Source organism: Sus scrofa, chromosome 1 (assembly GCF_000003025.6).
Source record: "Sus scrofa isolate TJ Tabasco breed Duroc chromosome 1, Sscrofa11.1, whole genome shotgun sequence".
NCBI classification, from domain to species: Eukaryota; Metazoa; Chordata; class Mammalia; order Artiodactyla; family Suidae; genus Sus; species Sus scrofa.
This window is the reverse complement of record NC_010443.5, coordinates 52,753,636-52,778,618: the sequence shown is the minus strand read 5'-3', so window position 1 is coordinate 52,778,618 and position 24,983 is coordinate 52,753,636. Positions and strand designations below refer to the sequence as shown.

Below are 24,983 nucleotides of genomic sequence, written 5' to 3'. Positions count from 1 at the left end.
CCTGAGGATGAGCTGATGCCTTTCACTTGAAAAGACCAAATTACTGTGCAGAATGCAGCATGTGCTTCCGAACTGACAGAATGGATAAACTTATACCCACTTATACTGGCTTTTCTGCCACAATGCATATGCATTGATGAAATGCTGGAGAGGGATGGAGAAAAGGGAACCCTCCTCCACTGTTAGTGGGAATGTGTATTGGTTCAACCACTATGGAGAACAGTATGGAGATTCCTTAAAAAACTAAAAAGAGAACTTCCATCTGATCCAACAATCCTGCTCCTGGGCATATATCTGGATGACATTCTAATTCAAAAATATACATGCACCCTTTTGTTCATAGGAGTACTATTTACAATAGCCAAGACATGGAAGCAACATAAATGTCCATCAACAGACAAACAGATAAAGAAGATGCAGTACATATATACAATGGAATGTTAGCCATAAAAAGTGTGAAATAATGCCATTTGCAGCAACATGGATGGACCTAGAGATTATCATACTAAATGAAGTCAGAAAGACAAATGTTACGTGATAGCACTTATACGTGGAATATAAAATATGACACAAATGAACTTATTTACAAACCAGAAACAAATTATGGATATAGAAGATAAATCTATGGTAATAAAGGGGAAAAGGAGGGAGAGATAAACTTGAAATTGGGGATTAACAGATACAAACTACTATAGATAAAATATATAAATAGGAAAGACCTACTGTATAGCATAGGGAGCTATATTCAATATCCTATAATAAATAATAATTGAAAAGAATATGAAAAATAATATGTATGTGTATAACTGAATCACTTTGTTGTACACCAGACACTAATACAACACTGTAAATCAACTATACTTCAGGGAATTCTCATTGTGGTACAGTGGAAAAGAACCTGACTAGCATCCATGAAGACAAGAGGTTTGATCTTTGGACCCACTCAGTGGGTTAAGGATCCAGTGTTGCTGTGAGCTGTGGTATAGGTCTCAGACATGGCTCAGATCTGGGTTAGGTGTTGCTGTGGCTATGGTGTAGGCTGGCAGCTGTAGCTCCAATTCGACCCCTAGCCTGGGAACTTCATATGCTGTGAGTAAGGCCCTAAAAAAACAAAAAACAAACAAAAAGAAAAGAAGAAAAAAGCAACTATACTTCAATAAAAAATCAGTAAATGCATTTATGAAAAGCCAGGTTTTAGACAAGATTGCTCACTAAAAAGAACAGAGCTTATGATAAAAATATGGTTTGGGCAAACCACACTGAACCTATGGAACTTTATAAATAGAGCTCTAACAAAAACAACAATCCTAATAAAGTATTAGTCCAATTAAAAAGAGGTGTCAGAGTTCTACTGTGGTACAATGGATTAAGGATCCGGTATTGTCACTGCAGCAGCTTGGGTCACTGTTGATCGCTGGCCTGGGAACTTCCACCCTTCACAGGCACAGCCAAAAAAAAAAAAAAAAAAAAAAAAAAAAGCAAAAAAAACCAAGGCATCCAAAATTCTAACAGGGAGATGCTGCAATCCTGGCCATCACAAATATTAATGTGGAGAAAGCTTGAGGGAAGGGGATATCAGGAAGGGTGCAGGCTGCTGGGTTTGGAGACAAGGGCCCTGCATCAGACATCACAGGTAGAGGGGCACAGGCTTTGTCCAAAATGCGGTGAGGCTAGAGATGGTTCGCTTTGATTTATTGCCTTACATTTGTGATGTCTGTACAGATTAAGGAAAATAGTCTCATAGACACTTCCCAGGCAGAGCAAGTGTCCTAAATAAAGAAGGCGCCATGGTGGTCTCGTTTCAGGCTTGCTGCGTTCAGCTAGGCTGCTAATGCTTTATGCTCAGCTGCTTTCATTTGGGAGAAATCATCTTTAACGTCCATGTTACACTAACATCATTACCCAATTTATAGTTTCATATGAGGTAATTTGCATTATGGCAATGTGAAGAAAGAGAACAAACTGCATATGCATAATACTCAAAATTCTCCACCTTGTTTATGTAGAAACATGACTGTAAGGAGCTGTCACCCACAGGGATGGGGGCCATATGGACGACAGTGTGTGTGGCATGTGTAGTGCCTCTAGCTCACAGCATCCCTGGCAGGTGCTTACTGAGTATTTGATAAGTGAATAAATGAAGGGATGAACTGATGAGCAGCTCAAGGTGAAAAATATCCTTCAGGCAGCAGAGGTGACTTGAGGAGGCACTTGTCTTCACAGCTCCGGGCCTCTGAATGACCCAGTGATGTTTCCCTTTTGGACCCCCAGCCTAGCGCTCTCCAAAGATCTTTCCTGGGCTCCACGAAGAGACAAGATTTCCAACCTGGTCACATAGCCCACCTGCCTAAACCAGTGGGATGCCCATCCTTGCCAGGCTATGGTGACCCTGAGTGCACAATTGTCCCCTGCCGTGGATCCCAGATCACAGCCAGAAAGTGACCCAGGAAGGAGCCTGATGGAGGGATGCAGATGGGTTGGGCAAGTGGGACAGAACCACCCCCAAGATTCATGGGTGTGTAATCAACTCACATTTCCCCCAGTTATTACCACCATGAAGTCAAAGAGGCCAAAGAGGAGGATGTTTGCCACTCCGTCACGGTGCATGACATCTGCAGATTATGCTGGGGTTGGTCTTTCTTTGAAGGTTGCATTTGATGTTGATTTGTATTTGATTCCATCTGATTAAAAACAATAAAGTTCAGGAGTTTCAAGGGTGGGGAGTGGGGGACAGTGAGTCCTCCCTTCTGTTGCAGGCCCAGGGGTGGTAAGCCTCCTTTCCCCTCTGGGCCCCATGTGAGGGTGGTCTGGGTCTGGGCTTTGCATGGTTTTGTTGAGGTTGTTCTGCTTCCATGAGGGCTTTCCAGGTTTTCTCCTGATGCTGAGGTCCTGCAGCAGCAAACTGCCCTCCATCAGTCTTCAGCAAGCCCAGACTGGAGAGAGCCTGTCACAACTGCACGTCTCTCTCCTGTCCTGCATTTTCCAGTACTGTTCTGTGGATTCATTACAATTTCTAGCCCCAGAGGAAGCCAGACCTGCCGCATTCTTTTTGAAATTAGCCTGTGATATTGTCAAGCTGCTGTTTACAGCTTGGCAAAATTTTCTCTAATTTACTTTTCAGAAGCATATGTCTTTTCACCTTAATTGTGACCCCTGTTGTATGCCTACATGACCCACTCCATATTCCAACCCAACATTCAACATCTAAGTGTGACGTAGGCCTGCAAGGGAACAGAGGATACATCCCGTTGCTTCCAGCTTTTGGCTTTTAACTCCACCCCCAAATTCCATAAGTAAGAGTGATTAGTAGTAACCTATACTGAAAATAGTTTTGGGTAATCCTGTCTCTGATTTTCAAGAGAAAGCAGTGACTTGTGGTTTATCCTCTCATGTCCATAAGCCTTAAAGTGAAACTTAAAAAATGAAAATTAACCCATTTTTCTTTTTTTTTTTCCCTGGCCACACCCACAGCATATGGAAATTCCCAGGCCACGGATCGAAGAATCTGAGCTGCAGCCGAAACCTGTGCCACAGCTGGAGCAGTGCCTGATCCTTAACCCAGTGCACTGGGCTAGGGATGGACCCCACACTGCCAGTGACCTGAGCCGCTGCAGTTGGATTGTATACGCACTGCACCACATCAGGAACTCCTAACCCATTTTTCTTTCATCTCCTAATTTCATCGTTTATTCTCTATAAACTCAAGATTTCAAGGCTTTTCATTTTTCCTGTGTCAGTCCGAGGTTGTGGACAAGAACGTGCCTTAGGTCTGCTTCCAGGGCAGGGCAATGCCTTACTCATATTTGGGACTCCAGACCCCGACACAGAGGCTGGAAGGCAGGAAGCACTCAATACACATTTGAGTTAAAACTGCAGTGAATGATGAAGAGACCAGGCCTGGGAAAATTAGGAGAGGGGGTAGGCAGGATCCAGGGAAATATCTGGATGGCAATGGAAACCCACAGGATCAGAGAACAACTGGGAAGTCCAGAGCTGGGTTACGTAAGTCAGAGCAAGGGGTGTATTTAAACCAGAGAGGAAGTGAGGAAACAGGGCAAAAGTGAAGCCCTGACTGAGCAGAGTGTGTCTGAAATGGGGCGAGAGCCGTGCAGTGTGCAAGAGCAGAGGGTCTCAGTTCTGAGGAGGAAAGTTCTCCTTGGACTGTCTGAAGGGCACTGTCCAGTCATGGAGGATTTACGATTCCGATTGACTCCCGAACCATCTGTGTTGCTCCAGCTGCTTCTGCTTTGGGGTCTATCATACTTTACAGGAATGGCATTGGCTGCAACCTTGCGACCGCCCCACTCCATCCGTCTAAAGTCAAGTACTGCACCGGGATGTAATTTTGGTGCCATATCCATGGTACTGTGAACATTCAACAGTAATGTTGTGCAATTCAGTCACTAGCTGTCTCTTCATCATATGTATATTGATAATTTGCACCTAGATTGCACTGTATTAAGTATTGTGCTGAATCAGCTTCGGATCCTAGTCACAAGAAATGTACAGTCCAACTGATGCATGACTTTCTGCTCCCCTACTGGCTTGATCTCCTTTGTCTGTTCTGGTCCTCTTGCCCTTCTAAGGTTCAGCAGGTCTGGTCCTGCCCAGGGCTTTTACTCTTGATGCTCCATCTGCCTGGAATGTTCTTTCTTCTTCCTCTGCAGGGCTGGTTGCCTCAATTCATTGAAGTCTGCTACAATGCTCCCTTTCCAGTGGACTTCTTCAAATATATGACTGAAACACTTCTTTGGTATCTATCCCTTTATCCTGTTTTAGTTTTATTTTTAACACTTGATTTGCTAATTTGTTTACTCTGGCCTGTTTTGCTCATCTCCATATCCTTGGCTCCCTCCTTGATGCCTCACCAATATTGGGTACCACATGAATACAGTTGAACAAATGGGCAAGAGAAGAGATATACTCTCAAGAAGCTAGTGCTGAGGGAAATCGGAGGGAAGAGACAGTTTATTCAGGCAGAAGGAGGGGTTTGACCAGATTTCAAATGGTGAAAATTATTTAAATCTGGAAAGGTGATAGAGGAAGGGCATTCTTCCTTCTATTGCCAAGCCCTCTGACTCTGTAATTTTCCAGCAATCCTCTAATGCTGATCATACCACCTTGATTCTCTATTTGAATACGCTTTTGTGGAGCTCAAAAGACACAGCAGGTTTGCATCAGTGTGGACCTGGCTGAGTGTGGCCTACTGATGGTTCTAAGGAATTCTGCTCGGCTGCTCATCAAGGCTTGGAGCGGAATTGTGTAGAGCAGTTCTGTGGTATAGACTGGACCACTTGGGTAGACACCAATGCTCAGGTCAGAAATGTGGAAAGTTCTTTGCTTCCTTATTATGGAGACAGAGACATGGGGTTGAGCACGTATAATTCCATTATTTTTAACTTGAACAAGTCTTTCCTCTGATATCTGAAATACTTTTCACAGAGCAACTCACTTACTCTATTATTATCCCACAGTTAAGATTCAGTGTAGGTGTTACACTGCTCCCGCTTTTTCTTTTCAGTCATCAGCAGATTGATGAGGGTCGTTAGTCTCCATGAATCATTTTAAAGTTTATTTGCATTTGCCTTGATGAAAGACAGGCAAAGGAAAATAATTGCAGTTTTCGATGTTCATTGGGATATTCTGAGCGCTTTCTGCAGTAAATTACAGGGATGTGATAAACAGAGGGGAGCATCACTCATTCCTCATTTCTGACTGCTTAACAGCTCCTACTCTGTCATTTCCATCACACACGGGATATTTAATATCCTTGAACGGATTCTTGTCCTTATGTTCTGTTATCCTCTCTTTTTTTAAGGAGAGTTTTAAATTTATTATTATTTTTTTAATTTCATTTTTTTTGGCCACACCCGTGGCATGCAGAAGTTCCTGGGTAAGAGAACAAACCCACACCACAGCAATGACTTGAGCCACAGCAGTGACAATGCCATATACTTAACCCACTGAGCCACATGGGAACTCCTATTATCCTCTCTTACAATGTTTATGCCAGAGCTTTAAACGTAAAGATTTAATGTAATCTTCTACATCAAATTCATATAACTTTATGCACAAGTCTTTCTACTTTGCAAGAATTCATAAATGTGTATGTGGCTTATTTTCCTTCTCTGCCAATACGGATAGACGAGAACTGGTAACAACACCTCTTAATTCTTCAATACTGTGTTACATAATGGGTAGTCTGCAGCAATTAAAAAACCCCACATGTACCCACATTAGAAAAAGAAAACAAACATGTAACACAGGATTAATTATGTAGTTATTAGCTTTTCAAGGGGCCTCTTCACTTTACAAAAGGATTCACTACAGATTTTCTTTAAATAGTAAGCTTCACTACTGCATGGAAGATATAATTAGATTTGCCTAAACTGGATTTGTACATTGATTCATTGCGCTCAAAAACAGCAAACCCATGTTTGCTCTGCTACATGAAACAAAGGCAACAAATAGGCATATGCTCTATCCAGAAGGTGCCAAACGGCCAGCCGTTTGGGAAAACCTGGATCTCTGACCATGTGTTTGAGCACTCATCCAGATGCTTAGAATAATCATTTGTGGTTCAGAGTTCTTCTAGCACAGCAAGAGGGTACAGGAACAAGCACACTGAGACTTGCTCTTCCTGCTGAAACTGATAATGGCACTCCTTTTACTGCTTGGGGGTGGACCATTTTAGAAATGACCACCTCCAATGAAAATTTTGCAAATGACATAAGATCATTTTCATTAAGTGGGAAGGTCATCAGGTGAAGACTTGTCATAGAAAATATGTATACATTATCAATGTGCTGAACATTTCAAGGCCAAAAACAAATACTTTAAAATTAACCTGGAAGATAAGAAGTTATCCAATAGAGAGGAAATGCACTCCAAACAGCACTCTTCTTAAGAAGGTGAAACATGAAATGCTGAAACTTACAAGCTCAGGCTCAGGAAATCAAAAGAAACCAAAACAAAATTTTCCACATTAGTTTAATCTGGAAATAGGAGGGCTCCCTTCACCAGCCTTATGCTCAGGTTACCTCAAGTTGAGCTGGGACTATTTACCCTCATCAGGCTTTTGATTGCTTACAAAATTGGGTTTAGAATTCTGGAGACAAAGAATGTCTAGTGGTAGGATATATCTGTTTGTGAAAACTCTGTAAATAGATTCTTTAAGAAAAAAGAAATTAATCTAAGCGAAACAGTTATAGGCATCGCTTGGCACACCTGGAACCACAAAAGTGCCCTGGATGCAAGAGCTTCATGAGCACTGGTAAATGCACTGGGCAGACCTGTCTGTCTCCATGGAGAGGTAGGGGAATGCAGCAAGGCTGCTGGATGCCTTGCAGCTCAGGCCTCTGGTCAGCCAGGCCTGGAACATGGCCTCGACTCTGCTTATACTTGGTGCCTGATCTCGCACAACTTGGTGTGGTAAAATGGGAATATAAATACTTATATTGCAAGTTTTTGTTTTGTTTTGTTTCTTTTTTTTTTTTTTTAATAAGAGATCAAGGCATCTGACGAGTAAAAGGTACTTAAAAAATGTTAGTTCCCTTTCAGTTCTGAAGAATTTGTGAAACATAGGAAATCAACACCAGCTTTACACTGTCCTTGGGCTTTGGGCCCACGGCTTTGCATTGGACTCCTGAGTTCATAACTTCTACTCCCAGAGTGAGCTGAGCAAGCCCCTCCGTCAGACATGGAGTTAACCCTCATCAGTGCTCCACTCAGTGAGCTGACACAGAAGATATTTCAAAGCCATGGGCATGGTCATTTTAGATGCATTGACTAAAAAACCACTACAGTAAACATTTCCTTAGACACCAGTCCTAAGTGGTTATTGTGGACATGAGCCACACACTGAATGGATGCCACTGAGTCCCTTCCAATTAGATGAACAAGTGTGTGTAGAAAGCTGCAGAATTTAGCATTTGTGGTGAGAAAACTCTTGCAAAGATAGTGGTTTTCTATTAGAAAAGTATGATATATTCTCAAATGCAGCCATTTCAAATAACGCTGGTTCACCGCACTTGTATGCCACTAATGGCTCCCTTATATGTAGAAGAGCCAGTGAGCAAACATTTGATGTGTTCTCTGTGTGGAGCCCATTTCTAGGCCTTGGAATTCAATCTTCACAATAGCTTTATGCAGTAGGCTCACTTTTAATAGATGAGAAACTAAGAGCTAGAGAAGTGGTTTTCTAAAATCACTCAGCTAGGAAATATGGAGCTTGGACTCAGGGTGCCTGGCCCCAGAGTCTACACCACAGCCTCAAGTTTGTGCTCCACTTCTGTGGAGAGAAATAAGGGAAACTGTTGTACAGCAGGAAACCTCAGTTCACATAAGGGAGAAGAATGGGAGGGCAATTAACACAGAACTTGTGTGTATCCATTAGGCTTCTAAGCAAGGCCAGTAGGTTGCAAGTTTACAAGCAGCAGGGGGAGTCCAATTCTGGATGAGAACAGTGAGTACCTCCCCTTTGTGGGAGACAAAGAGCTGAGGACTCTGTGGGGACCCTAGGAGGTAGGGAGGACCAATTCCGAGGCAGTGGCCTGTCCCTAACATGCTGGTGCTCTCAAGGAAACAGGTGGAAGCCGTCAAGTGTCAAAGAGGGCCCTGGGAAGTTTGTGCAGGGGCCAGTTTGCCTACAAGGTGCTCTCTGTCAGAAGAGTGGGTGTCTCTTACTTGCCAGAATAGAATTAGAATGTGGGAATATTTTTTAAAATGTTAAACAGCCCAAAAGGGACAGACTTATGAAAAAATATACAATCATGATGTGTCATTTATATATAATTCTTCTAAATTTCTCCTCTGGTGGTGTATTTATGACCAAAAGTATACAAAAGTGACTTTACTGTACATTTTTGCAAACTTTTTATTTTATTTTATATTGCTTCCCTTTTTAAGGCTGCACTTTTGGCATATGGAAGTTCCTGGGCCAGGGGATGAATCAGAGCTACAGCTGTGGTCTATACCACAGCCACAGCAACACCGGATCCAGGCCGCATCTGCAACCTATGCTGCAACTTGTGGCAATGCTAGATCCTTAACCCACTGAGCGAAGCCAGGGATCAAACCTGCATTCTCATGGACACTATGTCAGGTTCTTAACCCACTGAGCCACAATGGGAACTCTTGCAAACATTTTAAAATAAGCCACTCGAAATCCTGTGAAATCAGATTGTTATGATCATTATACAACTACAGATGTGATAAATTCATTTGAGTAATAAAAAAAATGGAAAAAAAATAAGCCACTTCTAAATATGCTCATTTGGGGAAGTAAAAACACTGCTAGTCAGAATTGTGTTCTATAATTCCATTTGATTAGATAGTCAGAGGATAGATAGACTTTGAAATCAGATGAACTGTTTTAAGTGCAGGTTGAAAGAATACACATGATATTCCCTAAATTATTAAGATTTATCTTGGCTTTTTCCAATATTCTACAACTGATTGAACTTTTATAATGTACTACATTAACTGATTGTGAAATGAATTAAAATATTTTGATTCATTAATTAAAATTTCCAATTCATTAATTACTATTAGAAAAAGAAAAAAAGGCTATTTTTTTCCACAGAAACATAGATTTTTGAGAAAACACTAATGAAAAGAATAACATCATTAAAACCTTAGACCTACCTATAACACAGTCCAAATATTTATAGCCCAATTTTAAGATTATACTTTGGGTTAAAACCTTGACAGTTTATCTCTACAGCACAAAAACAGAAGTATAGGCAAACTCTCTCCCTATGGAAAGCTATGTAGCAACAGCTTTCAGAGAATATCTATTTGCAGCACTTACTACATTGCTGAAAACAAAGGCCTCATTTGCATAAAATGACTGATTTCTCCTTAGCTAAATCTAAGACGGAGGAATACTCCCACAACTGTTGGTGGGAATGTAAATTGGTGGAGTCACTGTGGAGAACAGCATGGAGATTCAGAAACCAAAAAAACAGAGCTACCATATGACCCAGCAATCCCACTCCTGAGCATATATTCAGAAAAGATGAAAACTCTTAATTTGAAAAGATACATGTGCCCCAATGTTCACTGCAGCACTATTTACAATAGGCAGTACTTGAAAGCAACCTAAATGTTCACTGACAGATGAATGGATAAAGAAGATGTGGTATATACATACAATGGAATAATACTCAGCCATGAAAAAGAATGAAATAATGCCATTTGCAGCAACATGGATGTATCTAGAGATTATTAGACTAAGTGAAGTAAGTTAGAGAAAGACAAATATCATATATATCACTTGTTTGTAGAATACATAATTTGTAGAATATGTAGAATATGATACAAATGAAGTTATTTACAAAACAGAAATAGATTCACAGACATAGAAAACAAACTTATAGTTACCAAAGGGGAAATGGGGATGAAGGATAAATTGGGAGTTTTGGATTAGCAGATATGAAGTATTAAACATAAAATAAGCAGCACGGTCCTATTATATAGCATGCACAGGGAACTATATTCAATATCCTATAATAACCTATAACAGAAAAGAATCTGAAAGAGTTCAATATATATATATTCAATATATATATTCAATATATACTCTTTTTCAGATTCAAAAAATAGAATTCTCTTCTATTCTTTCAGAAAAAAATCGGAAAAAGAGTATGTTTTATGAAGATAAAACTGACATATAATATTGTTTATGTTTAAGTGTATAATGTGATGATTTTATAGACATAGATTGCAAAATGGTTACCACAGTAAAGTTAGTACAGTTCTTTGAATCTCTTCGCTGTACACTAGAAACTAACACATTTTAAATCAACTATGTATCAATTAAAAAACATACAAATGAATATCAAAATTATGTTGAGTAAAAGAAGCCAAACACCTATTCTTTCACTCAAAATAATGATATATATGATTAGCATATATTACACATAAAAATATGAATGATATGTATATATGGCAGCCTGAAGAAACTAATACACATGACAATATGTGTTTGTCAAAACTCTGAAACTATACACTTAAAATGGGTGATAATTATTCTATGTAAATGTATCTCAATAGACTTGATTAAAAATAAGGGCAGTAGAGGAAAAAAAAACCTGAGGGATAAGAGAAGACATACATATGGCCAACAGGTACACAGAAAGGCACTCAACATCACTAACCATCAGGGAAATGCAAATCAAAACCACAATAAAATATCACCTCACACCGGTTACAATGGCTGTTATTAAAAAGACAAGAGATAAATGTTGACAAGGATATGGAAAAGAGGGAACCTTGGTGCACTAATGGTGTGAATGCAAACTGGTGCAACCACCATGGAAAACAGAACAGAGGTTCTTTAAAAACTAAAAAAATACAACTCCCATATGAAATAGTAATCTCACTTCTGGGTATTTATCTGGAAAAAATAGAACCAGGATCTCAAAGAGATATATGCACCCCCAATCTCTATTACAGCATTATTTATAACAGCCAAGACACAGAAACAACCCAAGTGTCCACTGATGGGTGGATGGATAAAGAAGATGATATGCCTATATGTACACAATGGAATAAAGTAAGCTATAAGAGGAAGGAAATCTTGCCATTTGTGACAATATGGATGGCTCTTGAGGGCAATATACTTAGTGGAAAAAGTGAGACAGAGAAAGAGAAATATTGTATGATCTCACCTACACGTAGGTTCTAAAGAGAGAAAAACTCCAAACTCATAGAAACAGAGCAGATTGGTGCTTGTGCAGTAGGGAGTAGGGGATATGGGTGAAGGTTCTCAAAGGTACAGCATGGTGACTATAGCCAACAAACTGTATAGTCTACTTGAAAGTTACTAAAAGAGTAGATCTTAAAACTTCTCACCACATGCACACACACACACACAATGGTAATTATGTGAGGTGGGTGAAGTGTATTAACTAACTTTACTGTGGTGATCATTTTGCAATCTATGTCTATAAAATCATCACATTATACACTTTAACTTACACAATATTATATGTCAATTTTATCTCAATAAAGCTGGCCAAAAATAGACAGACAGATGTGTAAAACATCTACATTTGTATCTACTCATGTGCACTCTAGTTATGGAACTCTGGACAAATGTCTGATGCTCAAGAAGTTTTAAAAATCATGACATTAACCAGCTTTTGGCTTTTTAATAGCACGGGTTTCTTTGGACCATCTAGAAACTCATTTGCAATGATTGGATTTATATTTCAGAGATTTGGGGGATGTAAACCTCACATTTGGATTTCTTTTTTGGGGGGGCGGGGATTCTTTTTTTTTTTTTAACTCAATGAATTTTATTACATTTATAGTTGTACAACAATCATCACACCCAATTTTATACATTTCCATCCCAAACAGGGTGGGGATTCTTGACCTGGTTATAAAAGAAATCTTTTTATGAAATTCTTTTTTTGGGGGCCACACTTGTGGCATATAGAAGTTTCTGGGCCAGGAATCAAATCTGAGCTGTAGCTGTGACCTGTGCCACTGATGCAGCAACGCTGGATCCTTTTTAACTCACTATACCCGGGCAGGAATGGAACCTGTGCCTCAGCAGCGACCTGAGCTGCTGCAAAGACAATGCTGGATCCTTAACCCTCTGTGATACAGCAGGAACTCCCTTTATGGGATTCCTAATGTCCAATTTACTCATAACATATATTACTGGTCAGACAGTGAATCCAGTTTTTCATATTCCTAAAAATTAGACTTACATTTTCAATCTAAAATTTCTAGCTGTAGTTCTGCATTATGTATCCCAAAGCCAGCTGTGCCTTAGACCTTGATCTCAGATCATTATCAAAGGGGTGCATGAGGCTAAAAGCCCACTTGCTACCCAGTTGGAAACTTTGTGAATGGAACAAATCCCCAATGAACTCTTTGGTTTATCTGTTCTCTATGTTGGGTTTTGAAATGGTAACCTTGATGTTAGCAATGTAGCCCTGAGCACAATAGGCATGGAAACAAATAGGGATAGGTGAGGTCTTGGTAAATTCAAGCACAAACTAGCCTCTGAAAGCACAGAGCAACTGCCCTCTACCCAGATTGCATGAGGTGACTTTCCACCTTTAAGGTAAAAATGTGTTTCACTTTCCACCTTTCAGATAAAAATACATTTCTTACATTATATGCTTCTTGCTGTATGTTACCAATTTCTATTTATTAGGGCACACAGCCTCTGACCCCACCCCCTCTTTCTCTATTTTCCTCTCTAGTCTCTCAGGTTTTGTGGCCAAAGTGAGTTGTTCCAATTTACAGTTCATTCAGACAGTTCTGAGTCTGTCAAGCCTGATATTTTGGTACTAAGTGAGTGGGTCAAAATGGGTGTAAATGAAGCAAACTTTCAATCAGATGTGATGTGAGTATACAGTGCAACAGTTTAGTTGTAATAGAAAGTATAAGAGCTTAAAAGGCCCAGAGTAATTCAGACTAAAATATCTTGGGGTATTTTTCCATTTTAAAATGAATTGAGCAATTCTCTGTAGTTGAAGATTGACAGCATAATGGAAACAGAGCAAACTGCAGATTTATCACCAGGTGACTGCATTAGCAGGAAAACTCATAGTGCAGTCTGTTGGTTGAAAAGAACATGAAGCCTTCTGTTTTCTTATGAGGTGCTATATTCTCATAGTTCTTGGCCAATTATGCTTAGCTACCGCCAAGTTGTGGTTATTGGAAAATGCTCTCTATCCTGTAACTTTTAGCAATATAATGAGAGCCCTCACAGACGCTGATTCTTCTTGCAATTTATTATCATAGAGAAACAGAATTAAAACTGCTTCCAAGTATTTCCTTCTATCTACGATGCACCTATAACACAAGATATTGCCATGCAATAGCAATCTGGAATATTCTGTCTATTCTGAGGATTGACTAAAGGTTAAAATGGTGGGCAAACATTTCAGTGATCTTTGAAACTTTTATGTTTCACAGAAACTCTCTCTTTTGTAGAGAGAACCTTCCATGGAATAAAGTGCATTACATAAATATTATAGACAGTTCTTATATTATGTAAACTTTATGTATATTTTTGTTCATACATTTCACTTACCAGAATCAAGAGGCAACTTGAGGCCAATTTTGTGTGCTCAGGGATGGTGGAAAACACTGATAAAATCAAGCAACCAAAGACAAGGAGAAAACTGTAAAACAACAACAAAAAAAGAGAAATCTGATGAGAACCTTGCCTTGTCAGGACAGATTTAATTTCTTATTTCTAATGAATAAAGCACCAGATCCATCTAAATTGGTACTGATTCAATCATAAAGCCCTAAAAGGGACAAGCCATTTGGAATATCAAAATACAATATGACGTCCAGTGCAAACGGGGCCCCTTGGGAACTTCGTTGATGAGGATATGTGTGTGTGTGTGTGTGTGTGTGTGTGTGTTTCATGCTATATTGAAATGTCCACAGCTAAGAATCTGTGACTTTCCTCTAAGTGGCTTTCCAAAGCAGGGGTCCATAGAAAGGCCCAGACATGTGTCTTGCTCTCCTGTCCCAGAGCACACATGCTGCCACTGCTCTCCTTTCAAAGAAGCAGGCTCACCCTCCCGTTTGGCAGCTTTGGTGAACTGTCACGTGTTCTAAGAGGTTACTAAGCGGCTGGCTCATTTTCGCAGTCTAATATTGCTCCTGGATTCTCATTTGTCCTTTCTTCATAATAATAAAAATGGAAAATGATTTCCATTTCCTTCCGGTCAAACCACTAGAAATGCCCCCGAGCTCTACTTGTGCTGCACTGATAGGGAGCATTTTCTACCAAGCAATCTACAGACATTTTTCTTCCCAGAAATGTGCAAATCTTGGGGTCCTGAGGGGAAGCTGAATTCCTAAAATGTCTAATAAAAAGGGCAGGCTCAGTTTTAAAGCTGAAGTCACTTATTCTAGAACTCGAAATCAGAAAAAAAGAAAAAAAAGAAACCACTCAATATCTGTATTACTTCCTCTAAGTCACACTTTTTACTTTTACTCATCTATGCAAAGCTCCTACCATAATCTCCTTTAAAACATCAACTCAGTGTTCTTAGCATGGCATGAAGCTGGACTCTGCCTCCCCTTGACTTGCTCTGACCAGCCTGCGCATCTTTGTACCACACCTGACCAGGCGCTCCCGAGGGTCAAGAGCCAGGGATTGATGATTCAGGGCCTGGGGAAAAATCTGGCCCTTGATGTTTGTTTTTGTAAATAAAGTTTGATTGGCACACAGCCACACCCACTTGTTCATGTACCCTCTGTGGCTGCATTCATGCAAGAACTGTGGAACTGAGACAAAGATCACAAGATAGATGTTTACTCTCTGGCCCTTAGAGGAATGTGTGCTGACTCCTGACTGATACCAAGCATCCCTTATTTCTTTATATCTATTCCGGTAGAGAACTGAAGCAGAAGTTCATGATTGCTCATGTTCTGTATGCTGAGGGTTACCTACAAGCCAGACACTGTGCTAAGCCCTTTCCACGTGCATCCTCTAAATGTATGCAGTAGAAATCTCATTAATCCCATTTTGCAGATACACCACTGAGAATGAAGAACACCTTGTGGCTCCTCCTGGGCTGCTTGATAGAAAGCAGGTTCAAGCTCTGTCTGTCCTTAGGTTGCCCCATAGAAGGAGCACAGATGAGGATGGCATTGATATTCCTGGCTCAGTAAGACTTTGAGGGCTACTTCTCTTTCTCTTCAGACTGAGAGGGAAGTAGTTATCATTCTGAATCGCAGAAGCCTTCCAGAAGAAGGACTCTACTAATGGAAAAAAACCTAGTATATGAAATCATCACCATCCATCATACTGTGGACTCATGTATCTGATGACTCAGGATAGTTTGGATTTGACTTTAGGTGTACCCTAACAGACAGGGAATTGTACACTAGAAATCAAATTCCAGTGCACCTGCAAACTCCTGAACGACCAATAAGAAAGAGAAATTCAGGGATCACTAGGGTAGTTGGGAGGATGATGTGGCAGCAAACAAAGACAGGGACAGATGTTTCCCCTCAGGTGAGTGGCTGTTCTCTACAGATGCCTCCGGAGTCCAGGCTTCACAGAAAATATTAGGTAAAAGAAGCAGTGGGTCACTTAGTCACTGAGACACATTCTTCCTCCAAGGGCATCCCTGTGGTGGCTTCGTGATCTTATCATGTGTGTATTCAAAACAGATCTACATCACAAGTCCTTCTGCCAGCTCCTCTTCATTAATAGTTGAGTGCTGCTTAATCTTTTCCTTCATGTCACCACATTGCCTGTTTTCTTTCTTTCCAACAAGAGAAGTTTCTATACTGGAATTCTGTTATTGCTATAGAGGCCCATCTGAGGACAGCAAACCAAAGACCGCCACTGTTCTAGCTGCCTGAGGGACTATGGATGAATAAATCCATTCATTAATTCATGAATTCCTTCCTCCTCAAACACTCAAACACTCATTTACTTATGCAATCAGCAAATATTGATTAAGCGTATTGTATGAGGCTGAGCCACGGGGATATAATAACAAATGAGATTTTTCTTTTCTTTCCTTCACAGAGTTTAGCATCTGTCGAGGCATACAGGGTAGTAAACAGCTTCAAAAAGAAAATTAAAATCCTGAGTGATGATTGTAAAGTTAGGGAAAATAAAGGGTGACAGGAGCATTGAGAATAGGAGGGATTAGGCAGGACTGGTTACTTGGTTTGTGGAGTTGAGTGCAAAGGGCAAATGTGGGGGTCCTTTGTTAAAAAAATTATCAAGAATTTCAAGACAGTGACAGCAGGTTATGACACCACGTGAGGCGCTCTGCAAAGTTCTGGGCTCCACAGGCTGCATAGGTGGCATGTCCAGGAAGCCAGAGCTGGGGTTCGGAAAGGCTTCCTGGAGGAAGTACTAACCAAAATGGGCCCTGAAGGTCAGGAGGTGTTAGCACAGTGGTTGGATGGCTGGGGAAAAGGAACACTCTAGTCCATTTAACCATGTGGATGAGGGCCAGGTGCAAGTACAGTGTCACTAAAACTCACTGATTAGTCAATAGGTTAGAGTTAGTGAGTACCTGCTCATTAGCTTATCCTTTGGAGGCACATAAAAAGCATGCCTTCATCTTGGTTCACTGAAAATACACACTGAATACCACTGTGAATGACACTGTGCCAAGCACTATAAGGTCTGAGGATAAATCAAAGCAGTCTCTACCCTTGAGAAATTTAAAATCCAGTGCAGTGTGTGAGATGAGCACACAGGATCACAATGAAGGGAAGAGACAGATTTGTGCTAAGGATAATGCTACACTGGCTGAAAATGGGATGGAGGTCTATTCAGATGGGAATTGTGGAAGCACATCAAGAAAGCCTTCCCAAATGGGTGCTACGTGAGATGGTTTTTGAAGGAAGGGTTGGATTTCAACAAGAGAAGTTTCTGGAGAAACACATTCCAGAAGGAGGGTACAATATGAGAAAGGTAATGAGGCAGAAAATCAGTGACCTAAAATATCTGCTGTTTTATGGAACAAAAAGTTGTCGAGCTTAATTACAGTGCAAGGTGAGACAGGTGGCTGAATTGGGAGTCTGGGGCCATGATGGGACATGTCAGGGCCTGTCTTTAGCCCAGTAGACAATGGGGAACCAGTGAACATTTTTGAACAGGAAGCTAGTATCATCAGAGGAGCCCTTAGGAAAATCAAGTTGGCAGCCATGTGCGTTAGGCTGTCTCTGAGTAGATGAGAAGCAGGGTCAAGAGCAGCAGTGATCCATCCTAGGTTGCAAACTTACTGGTAGGAATGAGGATGGCACAGAGGGGCAGACTGGAGTGATATGGGGATACAGGAGCCCCTAACTCAAGCAGTTCTTAGCCTGGGGAGTAGAGTCTGGGGAAGAGGTGTGGGAACTGAGAATTCTGAGGTTTCTATCTGTAATTATTGGTGATGCTCCTAACAAATCAGGTAAGAAAAGTCAGGAAGTCAGGAGGAAAAACTGATTTTGAGGAGAAGACGACAAATCTGGTTTTGGACATCCACGTGGAATTATAGATCTATATCTTGGGCACAAAGCCTGGTTGTAGATTTGGAAGTGCTTTTCTCCTAGAGGAAGTGAGTGTACAGAACACAGTTATCCTGAGGAAAGCGCAGACCAAGCATAGAAGGTTTAGGTAAATAGCATAAAGGATATCTGGGGAACATTTTCTGATCTTGGAGAGCGACAAGGAAAATAGCAGACCTAATCTGCTGTGAACTGGCTCTTGGGGAGAACTTCCAGAGATGGATTCCCTGGCTGGAGAAAGCACTGAGCTGATAGAATCACCCCTGTGAGGTGACAGTGTGCAGATGTCAGGCTCACTGGCAGTGACATGGTGCACTGCTGGGGTCTGAGTGTGGCTCCCAAGGCTCCCGTGCACCTGTGTGCATGTTGACAGTGACCCCCACTCCATCTCTCTATGGGCCAAATAAAAGTGGAAGCAGAGGCAACAGTCACTGGATGTTAAGACATGGATGTCTTAATCCAGGGTCCACGGGCCTCCAAGAGGTTTGTGGATAGAATCTTGGGGGCTGAGAATGTGGACTGGAAAAAACTATGTCTCTGTCACTAACCATGGCAAAAAACTATGGAAGTATCAGCAGGACTAGTGACTTTGTCATTCACAGAAATCACAGATATTTCCATGTCCCACTTTACTTTGTAAATAATTACATTTCATCTTAAATACTGATTTCACCTTATCACTATATTTCAAGATTATGGTAGTTAATAGACACACTGCTGAGAGGTTTTTCTTTTTTTTTTTTCTTTTTTGCTTTTTAGGGCCACACCCATGGCATATGGAAGTTCCTAGGATAGGGGTTGAATCAAAGCTAAATCGAAGCTGTAGCTGCCAGCCTATGCCACAGGCACAGCAACTTGGGATCCAAGCTGTGTCTGTGACCTATGCTACAGCTCCCAGCAATGCCAGATTCTCCAACCCACTGAGTGAGGCCAGGGATCAAATCTGCGTCCTCATGGATACTAGTCAGATTTGTTTCTGCTGTATCACAATGGGAACTCCAGGGAGTTGTTTTTAAAAATGCATTAATAAAGAAGTATATGCATTATTCTATTGGAAACTTGTTTAATATTTTAATAATAGAATTTCAATATAATTTTTTCTTTTGTAATCATCTACTTTTTATGCATTTAAAACATTCTTCTGAGTAAAGCAAATTATTATATGTAGGATGGATAAATAACAAGTCCTACTACACAGCACAGAGAACTATATTCATTATCTTGTGATAAACCATAATGGAAAAGCACATGAAAAAGAGTGGATATAAATGTACAGCTGAATCACTTTGCTGTGCAGTAGAAATTGACACACTGTAAATCAAGTATACTTCAATAAAATTTAAAAAATAAAAACATTATTCTGAGCAGAGATAAAATTGTCATTATATGCAGATGATATGATACTACATATAGAAAAACCTAAAGACTCCACCCAAAACTACTAGAACTGATAAATGAATTCAGCAAGGTAGCAGGATACGAGATGAATATACACATATATATTCCATCATATAAAATGGAATATTGCTCAGCCATAAAAGAGACTGAAATAATGCCCTTTGAAGCAAATGGATGGACCTAGAGATTATCATACTAAGTGAAGTAAGTTAGAGAAAGACAAATATCATATATCACATCACTTATATGTAGAATCTAAAATATGATACAAATGAATTTATTTACAAAACAGAAACAGACTCACAGACATACAAAACCAATTTATGGTTACCAAAGTGGAAAGGGAGTGGGGTAGGGATAAATAAGGAGTTTGGGATTAGCAGAGGCAAACTACTATGTATCATATAGATAAGCAACAAGGAAATTACCATGTAGCACAGGGGACTATATTAAATATCCTATAATAAATCATAATGAAAAGAAGATGGAAAATAATATACATATAAAATTTGAACCACTTTGCTTTACACCAGAACACAATACTGTAAGTCAAATATACTTCAATTAAAAAAAACCAAAAAAACAGGAGTTCCCGTCGTGGCGCAGTGGTTAATGAATCCGACTAGGAACCATGAGGTTGTGGGTTCAGTCCCTGCCCTTGCTCAGTGGGTTAACGATCCGGCGTTGCCGTGAGCTGTGGTGTAGGTTGCAGACGCAGCTCGGATCCTGCGTTGCTGTGGCCCTGGCGTGGGCCGGTGGCTACAGCTCTGATTCGACCCCTAGCCTGGGAACCTCCATATGCCACGGGAGTGGCCCAAGAAATAGCAAAAAAGACAAAAAAAACCAAAAAAACAAATTACTGAGGACTGGCTTCAGCAGGCTTTATCAGACTGCTGAAGGGTCTGTGGCATTCAAAAAATTAGATTCCTGTGGTGGGAGATGAGGAAGCAGGGGCTGGGAGCTGGAAAATGGCTCGTTTGATATAGGTGACCAACTTACTCAGGTGAGCTATTTTTTTTTTATCATAGAACATATTAGATATTTATTTTCAGATATTTAGTCCCAACTGTTCATTTTTCCTCTAAAGGTAGGTTTTAAAATCAGTTTGAAAAATATTAATATTCTTTCTTTTATACATTAATCTTGCAATATCATAAAATCCATATTCCTACAAAATTATTCTGTAACCATTACTGGCTTTTATTTTACCTGAAGCAATAATTTATATTTTGTGGAAATTCACTTTGATGTAGACCTTTTGTCTAAAGCTTCATCTTTAGAAGCACTGATTATTGGGAGAGGAGAAGAGCATTTATGATACAAAATATTATCAGTTCAAAACCCTCCATGTTTACTCCAGAAAACTACCATCAACTCTTGTGGGCTAATTAAGAACCAATTTGTCACATTTACTTTGATAGAAAACTCTACCTTGGATGCCTGTGGAACAGATGATGTCCAGCTTCCAAAACTCATGCTTCAAGCAGTGGTTCATTTAGCAAGAATTAAATTGATGTGAAAATAAAGCAAATTGCACAGCATCATTCACACAAACACGCACCCCAGCCCCTCACAAGCCATTGTGAGCAATGCAACAGAGGAAGGAGAAACAAAGTCCATGTTGAAAGCAGATTTTCAGTGAGCTGAGCTCAAGGAGAAGGCATATTAATAGCACACGCTTCGCAGGTTGTAACAACCACACGTCCACCTAGAAGGTGCTCTTTGCAAGAATTTTGGTGGATAATACTCTTTTCATACATAATTATTGTCCAAAGGAGTCAACTATTAGGAAAACTCTGGGGAAGGGGAGATTTCAAATGTCTCAAGTGGATTGGAATCATGGGATTAAAATAAAGAATACTACTAGGAAGTACATAGGAAGTTTTTAAAGAAAAAATCCTTAGAAATAACTTCTGAAGGAAATTCAACCCTGGCTCTGACTTCGCATAAATTTTTAAGTACTGCTTTGAGAAAGTGTGTATTTGATGGAAGACCTCAGCAGTGCAGCATGAATTACGGGGACTGGAGCACACAGCTGGATAAATGACCACAGATGACACACAGGCTGCCATGCCTGGAGGAAATGCTGCCCAATGAAATCAAACCTCACTAGCAGAGGGATGGCTGGAGCCCATTTTTAATTTTTAGCATCTTAAGTTTGCCTTTTCCCCCAATTTGCACTTTGCAAAATGTCCTTTCAGCATAATTTTTCCATAAAAGGGCATTTTGCACACGGAATCTATCCACTGCACACCCTAGCTTCCACTGCAAAATAATAAAAATGAAATATGACATTTTTAGTGTCCTTAAAGGTGAATTGGAATATTTGATTAAAAACACTGCATGATACAGCTTTTCAAGTGCAATGAGCCCTAAATATTAATAAAGACCCTAATTGATAGGTATTATCACTGTAATCTTTGTGAAGTTGCCAAAATAGAGCCATCAACTAATGGTTTTAAAAAGTGAAATGGTGCCTTTTACATGTGTGTGGTGTTAAGAGGAAATCAGAGGATCCGGGAAGTTGTGGTTTCTGCTCACATAATGTGTTTCTGCAAGGGACCATGGCTAATGCAAGTGAGCTAGAACAAGTAAGAAAACCTAGAGCAGTCTCCCCTCAGAGCAGTCCCCGGACTCTGGCCTGTTCTCCTCCAGCAGCAGGGAATCCTATTGGCCAGAAGGACCTCTGACTGTGCTCCCTCTCAAGATAGGCAGTACTTTAAAGACTCACTGGTAGGCGTTTGTGCAGCTTCTCTTTGAATGATCTAGCATCCAGAGCCCTCCTAGCGCACAAAGTAGCACAGCCCTGGTACAGGCGCTATTGCTGGAAGACCCCCTTCCTCCCTGAGCCAAGTCCAATATCCAGACCCTCTCATCCCTGTGGTCCTCCTCAGGGTCTGGATCCTGGAGGGCATGTGCTTCTTGCTCCATGTTAGTTCTTCAGATACTGGAGGTGGGTTTTATCATGACTTTCTCATCAGTCTTCAAATCACATGCCCCAGCCCACCCCACTCCTTTGTCTGCTTTGCACATGAAAGAGCGTCTGGATCTGTCACTCTCCTAGTCGCTGTTGTTAAGCACACCCACTTGGTTCCCACATCCCTCAGAGTCTGACTCAGGCCCCTCATTATCCTCCAGTCTCAGCAAAAGAGATAGCATTTACTCATCAGCATGAGATATCTGCATTGTCAATCCTTGCCAGGGAATCCAAATCTAAACTTTCTCTGCCCAACTATTAGCAAAAGTGTGGTTTCAAAAAGGACCATCTTGAAGATTAATGTATTTGCTCATTTTTCCTGTATCTTTCCTGCTACATAACAGGGCATGGAGCAAACCTGACCACCGACAACCTGTGTACTTGAACTTCATTACTTTGATTGCTCATAGAACTATTTTCACAAAGCTGTGTTTGCCTTTTTGCTATGTTTTTGAAGAGTAAAAAGTATTTAACCAATTTACTATATATTAAGAATTTCTCTGTACTTCATCTTGTATTTTCAACGAGGTATCATGTAAGACATTTTTCTCAAGATTTAACCATAAGAAAAGTCTTGGGAAATGATGGGCAAATTTTTGGCCACTTTTACTGATTTCATGTTGCTGGATCCAGGTTTACTGTAAGACATCAAAGTATTTGTGGATGAAATTGAAAGCCCTTATTAACAAACTTTAATAAATCTTAGAAAATATAGTAGATGCCAAATGACCAGAGGATGGGAAATGTTCTGAGGGTCAAAAAAAAAAAAAAAAGGTAAGTAGGGGACCCTGGACTTTGTATATGGGTAACCCTAATTACAACTCCTCGAACTGAGTGAAGTCAGACAGAAAAATACAAATATCCATATGATATCACTTATAAGTGGAATCTAAAAAAATGATACAAAAGAACTTATTTATAAAACAGAAACAAACTCACATATTTCAAAATCAAATTTATGGTTACCATAGGGGAATCCATGGAGGGGGAGGGATAAATTAGGAGGATGGAAATAATACACACACCCCACTATAGAAAGTAGATAATTAACAAGGACTTACTGTATAGCACAGGAAATCTACCCAATAGCTTGTAATAACCTATATGGGGGAAAAATGGATATATGTATATGTAGAACTGATTTAGTCTGCTGTACAACTGAAACTGATATAACACTATAAGTCAACTAAACTCCAATAAAATTTTAAAAACTAAAAATAAAAAAAATAAAAAAGGAGTTCTCATTGCGGCTCAGTGGTAAAGAACCTGACTAGTATCCATGAGGATGCAGGTTTGGTCCTGGCCTTGCTCAGTGGGTTAAGGATCCGGCATTGCGCTGAGCTGCAGTGTAGGTCACAGAAGCGGCTTGTATCTGATGTTGCTGTGGCTGTGGCATAGGCCAGAAGCTGCAGCTCCGATTCGAGCCCTAGCCTGGGAACTTCCATATACCGAGGGTAGGGCCCTAAAAAGAAAGAAAGAAAGAAAAAAACAAAACAAACTCCTAGAACTATCCTGGATAAAATATTAAACAAATGAATTGTAACAAATTCATAAGAACAACTGTTATTACTAAAAAGCCATACAGGTTCACCACCAGCAAGACATACTAAACTCTGCTTATTTCCTACCTTGATAGGTTTCCCAGCTTGCTGTATGAAAGAAGAGAGTGTGGATAAAGAAGAAAAGAAGAGGAAATTCAGACAGGGTGCTATACCTCCTGGGAGGATGTGTATCTGCTGAGAGGTCTCCAGAGATGAGCCTGAGGATTTATAAGAAAACTCTGAAGACTTGTGTTTTGAAGATAAGTGAAATCCCATGATCCATCAAGCCAAAGCACCACTATTGCTTCTGGAAAAAAATATGGAGGCAGTGTTCTGCTAACATATTTGTCTCCTTGCCTTGGCTGCTAGGAAGCTCAGAGGTGAATTTGTGAATAATGTTAACAATGGCACAGATCCTTCAGGTACATACGTTTATGGATTAACTTCATTCCTGGCTTCTTTATATTATCCTATCACTACCTTACCTTCACTGTGTTACTTCAGGCACAAATATTTATAGGCACTGGTAACTCAGGCATGGTCTGTGCCTAACAGGGCCTTCAGTATAGTGGGATGACAGATCTGGGCTTATTTTTCTATGTTTATGACATATGTGTTTTCTCAGCAGCCTCAAGTTCATTGTAGATGATATAGGGTTTCTGGGGTACACTGGATAAAGATGTGGTTTTTGTCTATAACTCCTCTTTCCCTGAAATCAGAATATTAATGTAGTCTAAAGATGTACTCTTTTTTAAAAAAGCAAATGCCACCACTGGCTCAAATTTAACTTAATGTAAACTAGCCCTAAATTTCTTTCAGTTAAATTTATGAAAAGCTTTTCACATTTGTTACTTTTACATATTATATGAATCTTGATTCATTTATTCCTAGCATGAACTACCAACTCCCTACTCCAGGTATCTCCGAACGTCCTATGCTTGTCTTCAGAGTTTTCTTATAAACCCTGAGGCTTATCTCTGGAGACCTCTCAGCAGATACACATTCTCCCAGGATGAGAGGATGCAACATCCTGCCTGAATTTCCTTCTTTTCTTCAAG

General features: G+C 40.2%; 1 protein-coding gene across 7 annotated transcripts in view; it reads right to left on the bottom strand.

Annotated features, from left to right (window-relative positions):
- KCNQ5 (potassium voltage-gated channel subfamily Q member 5) overlaps positions 1-24,983 on the bottom strand; it is a 504,374-nt gene that overhangs the window by 161,087 nt on the left and 318,304 nt on the right. For 6 of the 7 annotated variants that reach the window (XM_021073129.1, XM_003480275.4, XM_003480277.4 and 3 more), the window contains one exon: positions 14,060-14,150. In XM_021073129.1, coding sequence (XP_020928788.1) covers positions 14,060-14,150 — 91 coding nt within the window. Of the gene's footprint in view, positions 1-14,059; positions 14,151-23,445; positions 23,467-24,983 lie in introns of those variants that run through there. The other variant, XM_021073153.1, reaches the window with a different exon arrangement.